This window comes from Orbicella faveolata, unplaced genomic scaffold (genome assembly GCF_042242905.1).
Source record: "Orbicella faveolata isolate gen_17 unplaced genomic scaffold, um_ofav_v1 contig_48, whole genome shotgun sequence".
NCBI lineage: Eukaryota > Metazoa > Cnidaria > Anthozoa > Scleractinia > Merulinidae > Orbicella > Orbicella faveolata.
The window spans coordinates 12,006,914-12,020,000 of record NW_028301578.1 but is presented as its reverse complement, the minus strand read 5'-3'; the positions used below and the strand labels follow the sequence as shown (position 1 = coordinate 12,020,000).

At 39.6% G+C, this 13,087-nt stretch overlaps 1 protein-coding gene across 1 annotated transcript; it reads left to right on the top strand.

The window, feature by feature from the left end:
• The first annotated feature begins 933 nt into the window (after window positions 1-933).
• LOC149096562 (uncharacterized) lies at window positions 934-9,254 on the top strand. Its single transcript, XM_089281062.1, has 2 exons — window positions 934-7,368; window positions 8,029-9,254. The coding sequence occupies exon 1, from the start codon at window positions 1,842-1,844 to the stop codon at window positions 7,365-7,367; it is 5,526 nt and encodes a 1,841-aa protein (XP_089137188.1). The 5' UTR covers window positions 934-1,841; the 3' UTR covers window position 7,368; window positions 8,029-9,254.
• The last annotated feature ends 3,833 nt before the right edge of the window (window positions 9,255-13,087 follow it).

Below are 13,087 nucleotides of genomic sequence, written 5' to 3'. Positions count from 1 at the left end.
CTCTCGACGTTGCGTGACATGGAGAGGGCCAGAACAGGACTACCTTGCTTCTGGCTAGTCATTAAGGGTGTGACCGTTAAAACTACGGAAATTATTTATTTATTATTCCTAAAGTATTTGCTTACCTCGACTTCCTTCAATGATGAAAACTTTTAGCACAAGGACTGGCGTGTTGCTTTTTATCTGGTCAAACTGATTTTAAAGTACAAGCCGGCAGGTGAAAGTCAAGGCGGAATATGCGTTGTTATCATTGAGGAGAGTTTCTGGTTCTTTGTTCATCAAAGACTTCAGTCGTCACTGCCGCGCCTGAGCCCACAGGGAAGAACTGTTCTGAATCTTCTATTAAATTCAGGAACTTGAATAAATTTCCATTTGCCGTGTGTGTAATTTCCACAGATCCTTGAGTGACATGAATCAACTTCTGGACCTGTACCTAATCAGGAGCCGGTCATGGGCTCCTGACCTAATCAATGAGATTGTCGATTCCAAGAAGTTTCTCGGTTTCTCGAAACCCACACATTCGCCAAAAATATTCTTCACGATGCGATAAAATCTGAAGGACTTGGTGGCTTTTGATATCCTTGTTACACTGTATGAGCGGTATGACCGTAACTGCGTGCCGGCACAAATTCCACCGTATTGAAGAACGAACTCGCGCGGGGCGTCTCTAACTCATTCAGCTTACTTCGATTCTTCTTTGATAAGTGCGTTGTTTGCTTGGTTATCGATACAACATTAACTTTTCGTGGAAATAGATAGCCTCCTACTGGCTAACGACGGCATAAAGCTTGTAATCCCTAACATCGTTCCACTATGTATATACTATTGGGACCTTTTATACTTCGTTCGGCGGGTTAACTGGGCAATCTTCTCTTATTAATGCATCATTTCGCACATCAAAAACAAAGATCTTGTTATTAAAATTTGACTCATTTTGAGCGGTGAAAAAATGGTTTTAAATTTGTTTCCCTTGAAAATCGCTCGAGCGTCACATTGGGCAGCGAGAAGATGGAGAGTGCGATTTAAAAGTTTGGTGTTTCTTTTTCTCTTTTTTTAAACTCTTGTCGGCGATTTTTTAAGTTAAATACTACTTTTAAAGATTTTCAAATGTAAAAGACATTAATAGGCTTTGATTCTCCTGTCTCAAGCCAACAAGAATGGCTTACCTATTTTAGCGTGTTGCGTTACATTGCAAATTTCAAAGGGATTGAATTGCAATTTTCTCGACTTTTGATCGGCGTTCATGCAAAATTGCTAGTAGATCCCACAAAAATGAATCCGTAAGCCTAAAATTCATCGACTGAACTGTCTTTTGCTAGAATATCAGACGATTTGAACCACTACCGGTCAGCTTTTTTCCTCACTGAATTTACATAACTTTTGACTTTTGTTTTAATTAGAAAAGTATGTCTACTTAATCGGGGCTCAGTTCGGCCAGAAAACACAAGAAATAAAAATTATCACTATCTCTTGATTAAGGAAGAATCAATGTATACATTTAAACTTGAGAACGTTTCACAGCGATGTAAACGACTGTGTAGCATGAAGCTGAAAAGTGTAAAATTTCGGATTATCGCGAAGTGAAATCTGAGCTTTCGGTGCGATAACCGTTTTTCGTGGATTTCTGCCGTTATATTGGATATTTCAAAACAACTAACTTGATTTCCTTCAGTTACTTACCTAGGCCTTCAAACTGGCAAATTATGAGTAAAATCGACTTTTCGACCGTGGCCACATTTTTAGAATTTTCTTTGATTTTTACTGACATTTAGTCTTAACAGACTTGGCGCCAAATTTGTTTTGACTGTAATTTTCATTTAGTTCTGACAGAAGTGTTTGACATGAACAACATGGACGAGGTTCTACAAGCCATCTCTATCGCCCTCATACTTGCCTGCTTCCTTCTCAACACCAGTCGAGTTCTAAAGAGCATCGAAATATGCAAGGAATGCTTGGTCATCTTGAAACACAAAGCAGGAATCAAAGACGATAAAATAGCCATATTATTCTACAAGAGGTTGTATTTGATATTGTCGAAGGCTTATTGTGCTATCAACAACAACACAAATGCCATAAAATATGCAGAAAAAATTCTCGAGATTTACCGTGAAAGTGGAGAAAAACTTGCAGAATATGATCTAAGCTTCGATCTAGCAAAAATGTATTTCCGTCAAAGCAAATACGCAGAAGCGAGAAAACTCTACGAGAAAACGCTACTAATCAGTACAGAAATCCGCGACAAAAAGAGAGAAGCCGCCTGTTACGGAAATCTTGCGACTGTGTATCAATCAGTTGGCGAGTATGACAAGGCGAGAGAACATTTTGAGAAATCACTTGTGATCACAAAAGAAATCGGTGACAGAAATGGAGAAACCGCCTGTTACACAAATCTTGGAGTTCTGTATAAATCAGTTCCCGAGTATGACAAGGCGAGAGAACATCTTGAGAAATCACTTGTGATCACAAAAGAAATCGGTGAAAGATATAAAGAAGCCACCTGTTACGAAAATCTTGGAGCTGTGCATAAATCAGTTGGCGAGTATGACAAGGCGAGAGAACATTTTGAGAAATCACTTGTGATCACAAAAGAAATCGGTGACAGAAATGGAGAAGCCATCTGTTACGGAAGTCTTGGAGCTGTGTATCGATCAGTTGGCGAGTATGACAAGGCGAGAGAACATCTTGAGAAATCACTTGTGATCAAAAAAGAAATCGGTGACAGAAATGGAGAAGCCACCTGTTACGGAAATCTTGGAACTGTGTATCAATCAGTTGGCGAGTATGACAAGGCGAGAGAACATCATGGGAAATCACTTGTGATCAAAAAAGAAATCGGTGACAGAGATGGAGAAGCTGCCTGCTACGCAAATCTTGGAGTTGTGTATCACTCAGTTGGCGAGTATGACAAGGCGAGAGAACATCTTGAGAAATCACTTGTGATCAAAAAAGAAATCGGTGACAGAAATGGAGAAGCCACCTGTTACGGAAATCTTGGAACTGTGTATCGATCAGTTGGCGAGTATGACAAGGCGAGAGAACATCATGGGAAATCACTTGTGATCACAAAAGAAATCGGTGACAGAAATGGAGAAGCAACCTGTTACGGAAATCTTGGAACTGTGTATCAATCAGTTGGCGAGTATGACAAGGCGAGAGAACATTTTGAGAAATCACTTGTGATCAAAAAACAAATCGGTGACAGAAATGGAGAAGCCACCTGTTACACAAATCTTGGAGCTGTGTATCGATCACTTGGCGAGTATGACAAGGCGAGAGAACATCTTGAGAAATCACTTGTGATCACAAAAGAAATCGGTGACAGAAATGGAGAAGCCACCTGTTACGTAAATCTTGGAAATGTGTATCACTCAGTTGGCGAGTATGACAAGGCGAGAGAACATCTTGAGAAATCACTTGTGATCAAAAAAGAAATCGGTGACAGAAATGGAGAAGCCACCTGTTACGGAAATCTTGGAACTGTGTATGAATCAGTTGGCGAGTATGACAAGGCGAGAGAACATTTTGAGAAATCACTTGTGATCAAAAAACAAATCGGTGACAGAAATGGAGAAGCCACCTGTTACACAAATCTTGGAGCTGTGTATCGATCACTTGGCGAGTATGACAAGGCGAGAGAACATCTTGAGAAATCACTTGTGATCACAAAAGAAATCGGTGACAGAAATGGAGAAGCCACCTGTTACGTAAATCTTGGAAATGTGTATCACTCAGTTGGCGAGTATGACAAGGCGAGAGAACATCTTGAGAAATCACTTGTGATCAAAAAAGAAATCGGTGACAGAAATGGAGAAGCCACCTGTTACGGAAATCTTGGAACTGTGTATCGATCAGTTGGCGAGTATGACAAGGCGAGAGAACATCATGGGAAATCACTTGTGATCAAAAAAGAAATCGGTGACAGAGATGGAGAAGCCACCTGTTACACAAATCTTGGAGCCGTGTATCAATCAGTTGGCGAGTATGACAAGGCGAGAGAACATCTTGAGAAATCACTTGTGATCAAAAAAGAAATCGGTGACAGAAATGGAGAAGCCACCTGTTACGGAAATCTTGGAACTGTGTATGAATCAGTTGGCGAGTATGACAAGGCGAGAGAACATCTTGAGAAATCACTTGTGATCACAAAAGAAATCGGTGACAGAGATGGAGAAGCTGCCTGTTACGTAAATCTTGGAAATGTGTATCACTCAGTTGGCGAGTATGACAAGGCGAGAGAACATCTTGAGAAATCACTTGTGATCACAAAAGAAATCGGTGACAGAAATGGAGAAGCCACCTCTTACGTAAATCTTGGAAATGTGTATGAATCAGTTGGCGAGTATGACAAGGCGAGAGAACATCTTGAGAAATCACTTGTGATCAAAAAAGAAATCGGTGACAGAGATGGAGAAGGTGCCTGTTACGTAAATCTTGGAAATGTATATCACTCACTTGGCGAGTATGACAAGGCGAGAGAACATCTTGAGAAATCACTTGTGATCACAAAAGAAATCGGTGACAGAAAAGGAGAAGCCACCTCTTACAGAAATCTTGGAACTGTGTATCAATCAGTTGGCGAGTATGACAAGGCGAGAGAACATCTTGAGAAATCACTTGTGATCAAAAAAGAAATCGGTGACAGAAATGGAGAAGCCGCCTGTTACAGAATTTTTGGAAACATGTATGAATCAGTTGGCGAGTATGACAAGGCGAGAGAACATCTTCAGAAATCACTTGTGATCACAAAAGAAATCGGTGACAGAAATGGAGAAGCCACCTGTTACGGAAATCTTGGAACTGTGTATCAATCAGTTGGCGAGTATGACAAGGCGACAGAACATCTTGAGAAATCACTTGTGATCACTAAAGAAATCGGTGACAGAAATGGAGAAGCTACCTGTTACGTAAATCTTGGAAATGTGTATCACTCAGTTGGCGAGTATGACAAGGCGAGAGAACATCTTGAGAAATCACTTGTGATCAAAAAAGAAATCGGTGACAGAAATGGAGAAGCCGCCTGTTACAGAATTTTTGGAAACATGTATGAATCAGTTGGCGAGTATGACAAGGCGAGAGAACATCTTCAGAAATCACTTGTGATCACAAAAGAAATCGGTGACAGAAAAGGAGAAGCCGCCTCTTACGAAAACCTTGGAACTGTGTATGAATCAGTTGGCGAGTATGAAAACGCTAAAGAACTTTGCGGGAAATCGCTTGCGATTCGAAAAAGAATCGGTGACCGAAATGGAGAAGCCGCCTGTTACCGAAACTTTGGACATGTGTATCGATTACTTGGCGAGTATCACATGGCTAGAAAACATCTCGAAAAATCACTTGCGATCGCAAAAGAAATTGGCAACAGAAATGGAGAAGCCTCCAGCTACTCAATGCTTGGTTCTCTGTATCTATCAGTTGGCGAAAAAGATGAAGCTAACAAACACTTTGAGAGAGCATTAGAGATCAAAAGAAAAACTGGTGACAAGAAAGGGGTAATGTCGTGTTGCAATAGGCTCGCTGCTTTATTTCACTCTCTGGGTAGATATCCCATGGCTAACAGTTATAATCGGAAAGCACTTATGATCGCATCAGAAATTGGACACAAGGCTGAGAAAGCCGCCTCTTTATTAATGCAAGGATATATCTTGTGCTCAGTTGGTGACCGTGTCAAAGCTAAAGAATATTGCGAAGAAGCAATTGCGATTAGTAAAGAAATTGGACACCGAGCAACAGAAGCCAATTGTTGCTTACTGTTAGGAAACGTTCTTTTCAAAGATGGGGAACATGTTAAGGCTGAAGAGCATTTTATGAAGTCGCGTCGGATAAGTGAAGACATCGGCGATATTTTAAAGCTTTTCCAATCGCTCTACGGACTAGCACGCTTAAGAGTGCAAGAAGGAGAGAATCAGGAAGCTATCTCCTACTTACTTGCTAGTATCGAAAAATGCGAGAAAATACGCGGCTCCCTACAAGATCACGATCAATGGAAGATATCGTTCTCGGACAGCAAGATTTCTCCCTACCGTAATCTCTGTACATTGCTTTGTAAAACCGAAAATCCCGAAGCAGCCTTGTATGTTTCAGAGCTTGGCAAGGCAAGGGCTTTGGCAGATTTAATGTCAGCTAAGTACTCTGTGAGGAATCCAGTCTCCACTAATCCTCAAACATGGTCCGGTATTGAAAGCATAATGGACAAAGAACTTAATTGTTCTTGTCTATACGTCTCCTATTCTTCTGACAGCATATATTTTTGGATACTTAAAAGAAGCGGAGTCAAACATTTCCGAAAGATCAAAGGAAGTGAAGCTATTGCTCACGAACGATTTGCCCAGAATATGGAGGACTTTTTTGCCACCAAAAGCTTTAGAAGTTTTGACATGTCACCTAAGGACCTACCCAAGGATGTGTCTTTAAATGTCGTACAAGGGGAGTCAAAATCATACGAGGATGACAACCATGAAGGTTTCCGATTTGGAAATGAAAGTAAAGAGAACCAAGGTCCAAAAATGAATCTTCCTCTGTGTTACAAACTAATCATCGCTCCTGTGGCTGACTTGCTTGACGGCTCAGAGATCATCATCGTTCCTGATCGTACTTTATACAACATTCCATTTACCGCATTGCCTGATGAAAGTGGAAAGACGCTATCCGAGACTTTCAAGATCCGCGTCGCCCCTTCTTTAACAACTCTCAGGCTCATCCATGACAGTCCAGCAGACTATCACAGCCAGACCGGTGCACTGATAGTGGGGAATCCTGATGTTGGCGAGGTGATTTTCAAAGGACGTCTTACGCCCGTTTCGCGACTGCCTAGTGCAGAAGAGGAAGCAAAGATGGTAGGAAGAAAGCTGGGTGTTGAGCCTTTACTAGGACAGCAGGCTACTAAACAGGCAGTGCTTCAAGCGATGGAATCAGTGGCTCTGATACATTTGGCTGCTCACGGTGATGCAGAAAGAGGAGAAATTGCCCTGGCACCTTCTATTCGCATTCCTAACGGTATACCTCGAGAAGGACTCTACTTACTGACAATGTCGGACATTTCAAAGGTTAAACTGCGAGCTAAACTGGTAGTCCTTAGCTGTTGCCATAGTGCACGTGGAGAGATTAAGGCCGAGGGAGCGGTCGGAATTGCTAGAGCATTCCTAGGATCTGGCGCACGCTCAGTGTTGGTGTCACTGTGGGCCCTAGAAGACAGCTCAACAGAGAAGTTGATAAGTCATTTCTACGACCACCTTGTTCGTGGCGAAAGCGCTAGTGACTCTCTTCACCAGGCCATGAAGTGGATGAGATGTAACGGCTACTCTGACGTGAAGCAATGGGCGCCTTTTATACTGATTGGAGATAACGTGACCTTTAATTTTGCAAAGTAAGGTAAGATTACTTGAAAAAGTGTTTTTTTGTTTCCTAACAAAGGGTTCCTAGTAATTGTGATTATTATTTGATTATTATAGTTTTTTGTTCTTCTCCAGCGGACATGGTGTTCTAATATAACTGACCTGCTTTCGATGAGAATAGAGACCATGAAATTACGCAATAACCTGATATGCAACGTTTAGTGACCAAATTTCAGATATAAATCCTATTCAGCTGTAAATGGTACAATGAAACTTCCATGGTTCCAGCTAAAGTCTGAATGACAATGATTTTATACTGCGTTTTATCAAACAAATAACGAAGCCACTACCATATTATTTTAATGGTGTCTTGTAATTGCGAAGTACATTTGAGAAATTTAGGAAGCACAAGCCACAAGGTAATGTCGTTCACATTTCTCAAGTGTTTTCAATTAATCGTAACGTTTTATGGGAAACTAATTTATTTCTTTGATTTATTCACTTTTTATATAGATTTAACGGTGGTGCCATGCATATGATAATACACGAAAAACACGATTATTTACGTGTTAGACAAATGTAGCTTTTCAGGGGATGAGCTAACGCTTTGTTTAGAAAACGTTCAACCGAGATTGACTGACGTAGCCGAACAAGCCTTTTTCATAGCTTTACACTTTGTTTGTTTGTTCTCTGTCAGCTGTCTTGGTTGAACTGACTGACTAACCAGCGGAAACAAGTGAGAAAGACAAAGCACAATGACCTCAAAAGACAGTTTTCAAGCCAGTGGTGTATCTCACTTAGTAATGTAATTTGACCCTTTTAAACAGTTTGAATACCCTTTTAACCATTAATCATTCAGCAGCAGGATTCAAACTGGGATAAATGCTACGCAAAACGTTTCAACTTTTTGTTTAGTAGGTATTTTTGAGGCAAAAACTAGTTTTACTCACAAGTATGCAATGATTTACCAGAGCTATTACCTGCAAGTTGTTTTCAGACAAAGAACAGTTGAAACTTGAGGTAGCTCAGAACACTTTCCAACACTTTCTAGGACTATGGTTTTGATAACTCATTACAAGCACATTTGTCTGTTGATGCTATAATCATTGAGCCATAAAACTGCCCAATCATTGATGAACACGTTGTTATCATTTTCGTGACACTATAGGTTACCATAGCATCAGTATGACCTCTACTAAAGACACTCTTAATTTTAGCTTTTAATACTTATATTTATTCGAAAATTAAAGGTAGCTCTGAGCCCCATGTACAGAATTTTTTTAAACTTTGCCAATAATTGCATCTTGTCCTTATCAAAATTCGATAATAAAGAATACATGGGTTTCACCGCGCCGTTTTTGAAATATAAATACCTAAAGCTAAAGTTAAGGGTGTTTTCAGTCTATCGTACCTCTGCTATCGCGACCCAAATTGTCCTCTTGTATTTGTAGATAAGGCACCTAAAACGACTGACACTTAGTAACAATTGTTACCATGACTTAGAAAGAGAATATTATTCTCAGCAAATCAAGTTGGGTCGACAACGTAGTGTACAGGGCATTTCTTACGGAACCAGCTTTCAGAGTGAAAGAGCTTTAGGAAGTAAATTTTTTATCAATTATTAGAAGTCTTTAGAAGAAACATAAAAAGCCAAACAAATGTGAATTTAAATTCCTACTGAAAAATTGAAGTTTAATTGAAATTATTTTTAACAGTTAGGTTTGTAATTACATTTTGTAAATAGTTCGCCGGGAAGCGTTGACCCTTAGTTAAATATACATTAGGAAGTTAGGAGTTTTAAGTAATTATAAAGTAGTGTGAAGAACTATATCTGCGTGGCATTTATCGCGAAAACGTGATCATAAGGCTATTACTGTTGATTTAAAGGAGTAATAAATTAAAATAAAACTCTAAAGAAGAGAAGTCCATTTATATAAACTACTTCCCAGATTGAACAAAGCTCTTACTAGTGTGTAGCGATGCGGGATTCTCACTAAATTTCTCCGACGTTGAAATTGCGAACTAAAAGGGGACAGTTTCGAAGGACAATGGCCTCTGGAAATTTTCATTTCGGATTCGAAATACCGTACACGGGGTAACAGGAAAAAGACAAGTCTTTCCCTTTTGGCTACTGTTGCGTGAGTTGTCCATGTTTTGTTTTATAATCTTAACAATTCGATTATTCCAGAGGGGAACAGTTCAGAAAAAAAGGGGAAAAGTTTGATCTTTATCACATTGCGTGTTCTCAGCTATTTTAATAAACCTGATGGTTTTCTAAGAACGCCGGTTATCTAAAATTTTCCAGCCCAATATTTCTTCATGCGAAATTAGGTTTTGAACGAAAAACGTGCTTTCATTGAAAGCGAAAAAGACTTGTCTGGCTCGTGCATGATTGTTTGTTTTCATTGTAATGAATGAAAACCGCAACTTACTTTAGAAGACGTCATGATGACCTAAACTCATTGGGGAAATCCCTTCACTCTTATTAACAAAACGAGTTGTCTCATTGGTTACAGTCTGCTTCTCTTTCATTTGTCATTTCGGGTTATTGTTGGGAAGACGGCAACAAAGAAATCTACTCCGGCCTGTTGTTCGGTAGAAAAAGGTGATACGAGAGCGTTTTAGCTTGAGTGATAGAGGTTGTGCTCATTCACTATGGTTTTCCATTTCCACGTCTCTTGTTTAGTTACTGAAACACTCGCGCCATTTTCTCATCCAATCAGAAGTAAAGCCAATCAATCGTAACTAGCTCGCGCTCGTTTTCCCGCGCTTCACGCCAATCACGTGCTTAATGCAATATTTGATTGGTTTACTCGATCACCCGTGTCTTTTGTGATTGGTTACGTTAGCTTGGATTTTAAGAGTCAAATGAAAATCTCTCTGTGCAGAGCTTTTGACTAAAGTTAGCGGTTGCATCTTAACTATTTTAACTAGTTTACGGGGAAACCACAAACTTCGGTTTTGCTGAATTAACCTCACCGCTCGGTCAATACAGGAAAACAGAAGACCGGACGTTCGAGGTTGATAAATAGTATATCATATGACAATTGATTTGGCCAAAGATTTTTGAAGAGGATGGGGTTAAAGCTCCAGTGAGCTTCCCTTCCTTCTCGCAAATGACTCCACGAGTTCGCAAAAAATTATTGCTTTCGTGGTGACAAATTAATTTCCGGTCTGAAATTTATCATTGGAAAACTAACTCTAACACTTGAAATCTGTTTCTTGAAAGAACTCGTAGAAACCTCGAGAAAAACTCGCAAACGTGTTTCTACGTTTCAAAAGTATATAAACCCACACAGTCATTCTACGGAAAAAAGGCAATCCTGTTGAAAAAACCGTCGACATTTTGAAATGAAAAATCCTAGTGATTAACAATATTCGAATCTCATTCATCAGAAGACAAGACAACTAGAATTCAGCGATAAATTTTGCGAGTCTCGCAAAAAAAAAAAACCCGGCCAACTTGAGCTGTTTCATAAAACATTGAAACTTATGAAACGATGATATGTTTTTTCAGTAGTTCGAAATCTCTTGCCAGATCTGAAGAGTCGAATATTTCATGAGCCTCACTAGAATCAATAATCACGAATTCAAAACTTTCAGGGTCTTCTTCTTTGTGTGAAGCCATTCCTTCATCCTCGTCCCCATATTTGTAGTAATAGTCATCGTCATCTTCATCGTCATCATATTCGCTCGATTCAGGATCTACGGAGTCCTGCGACTCTAGATCAACCGTAGACATCTTAAACCTTCGAAAAGCTCTACAGGAAACTATAAAAGCACGGATAAACTACTACTATTAACCCCTGAAAACTCTCGTCTTTTTGTTTCGTTTCCTCAGAAACGAAACGGTATTGTTTTCAGTTCAGGGGTGAACTATTTACATAATTTGTAACATCCAATCAGAGTAAAGTTCGTAATTGTTAATGTAAATACGGCGGCAAAATTTCAGCCAAAACTCGGTGCATCGCACCAAAATGTTTCATTTGCAACATTTCGATGAAACTCTCGTTTCTCGGTATTATCTTACACAAGAAAACTGCGAACTGGACTTGATCGTGATTAAGAAAAAGAAATATGTTTTCGAAGTAGAGACACCGCCACACCACGCGATTTGTCCACCAATGCCGATGGAAGCAGTTAGTTTTGTTTAATTCAACAAAGAAATGGTACAGTTTTCCGTTTCAGAGTGATTTAGTGACATAATGAGTATGAATGTTATCAGGGTAAACGCGTGTAATTCACAAGGTAAACATGTCCAACAAAAGTAACTTCTCGAAACTAAATTTTATTTCGTGACACGGAAAGAAAAGGAAATTAAAATGTCATGCATGTAGAAATAATTGGCGACTTAAATGTTCCTGAGTCTTACTAAAACGATGTATTCTAGAGAAACGAAGATATCTGTTTCCGTGCTTGATTTAAATGTGATTAAGATCACAACTACGGCGACATAATTTTGGTCAATCAGAACACTTGCCAGCTATAACAATCCCGCCCCTACTCTGTGGCTGTTTACGGGAAAAGAACACGCATTTAATTTGGTGCGTTTGGACGATACTACAGATACCATATATTGTGGAAGGTAACTAATTTATCATATTGTAGTTTAATTAACGTTGGTATATTGCAAAATAGGCACAATATGGCTGTTTTATGAGGTTTTCTTCATACCGTAGGTGTCGACATTTTCCAGATTTAGTTGAATTTCTCGAATTTCCGCCACAATTCCAGTAGCTTTACTTCTTAGAGCGCTCTTTTAAAAAAAAAGAAAATTTGTATTTCGACATACCGCGGCATTTTAACAGCTGGTTTCCATGAAAACACCGATAGCATTTGTATTTTAGCTTCATAATATTCAAGCGAAAGTGGAGGAATAATTGCACAACTGTCGTCACACATGAGGCATCCTTTTTGAAAAGAAAAACATACTGCGTCACTGACAACAAAACGTAGAGTGCCGCATCCATTCGAATCAAGGACTGCCCGGCACAGAAATGGAAAAATTATGCGTCAGATCTTTTTGCCTCTTAGCTTTATTTAACCTCACACACAACACTTTAAATTTCTGAAAAATTTGGCTGGGCTGTGCGGCCCGCTTCCCAAAGCACTTACCCTATTTAAGACTAAAGTCTGCGACTTATCTAACCTATTTATGGCCTGACCCTTAAATTAGTACCCTGTTTCAGACCTGCCGTAGTTCTCTAGTTCAGAATGATGTTAAAGGTATTGTGAATGGCTTTAGTTGCTGGTCTTATCGATAATGATGAAAAAAATAGGTTCTTCTAAAAAACATACCTAATTCAAGACTATAGTGCAAAAACCATACCCAGTTTGAGACCCAAATGACCAATATCGATACTCTACTTTTGACTAAAATGTCTTAAAAGAACATGTCCCTCTGACGCTGGACATACCTATATAGCCGATGTAAGGGAGCACCCCCCTCCCCTAGGGCAGAATCAAAGTGAAGTATCACAAGTAAATACATTTCGAAGCGCGTTGACTGTAATAACTGATACATGTGTAGACAACTTAAATTAATTAGCCCTTTCTCTTTTACAATAGGTTCAGTACTAAACCTCACCTGGACGAAAACCCCCAGGCCCTGGCAACTGAACGGATCAGTGCGATGCAAAGCAGCGCATTAGCGCATATCCCCCTCACCCCAGGACTTCTCATGGACAGGATATCAAAACCCGGCCTTTCTCAGACTTTGAATATCTTTGCGGAAACGAAACAATAAAAAGCTCCTA

Bases quoted from the DNA above. Each gene is read 5' to 3' on its own strand.
- LOC149096562 (XM_089281062.1), top strand. From the start codon at position 1,842: ATGAACAACATGGACGAGGTTCTACAAGCCATCTCTATCGCCCTCATA.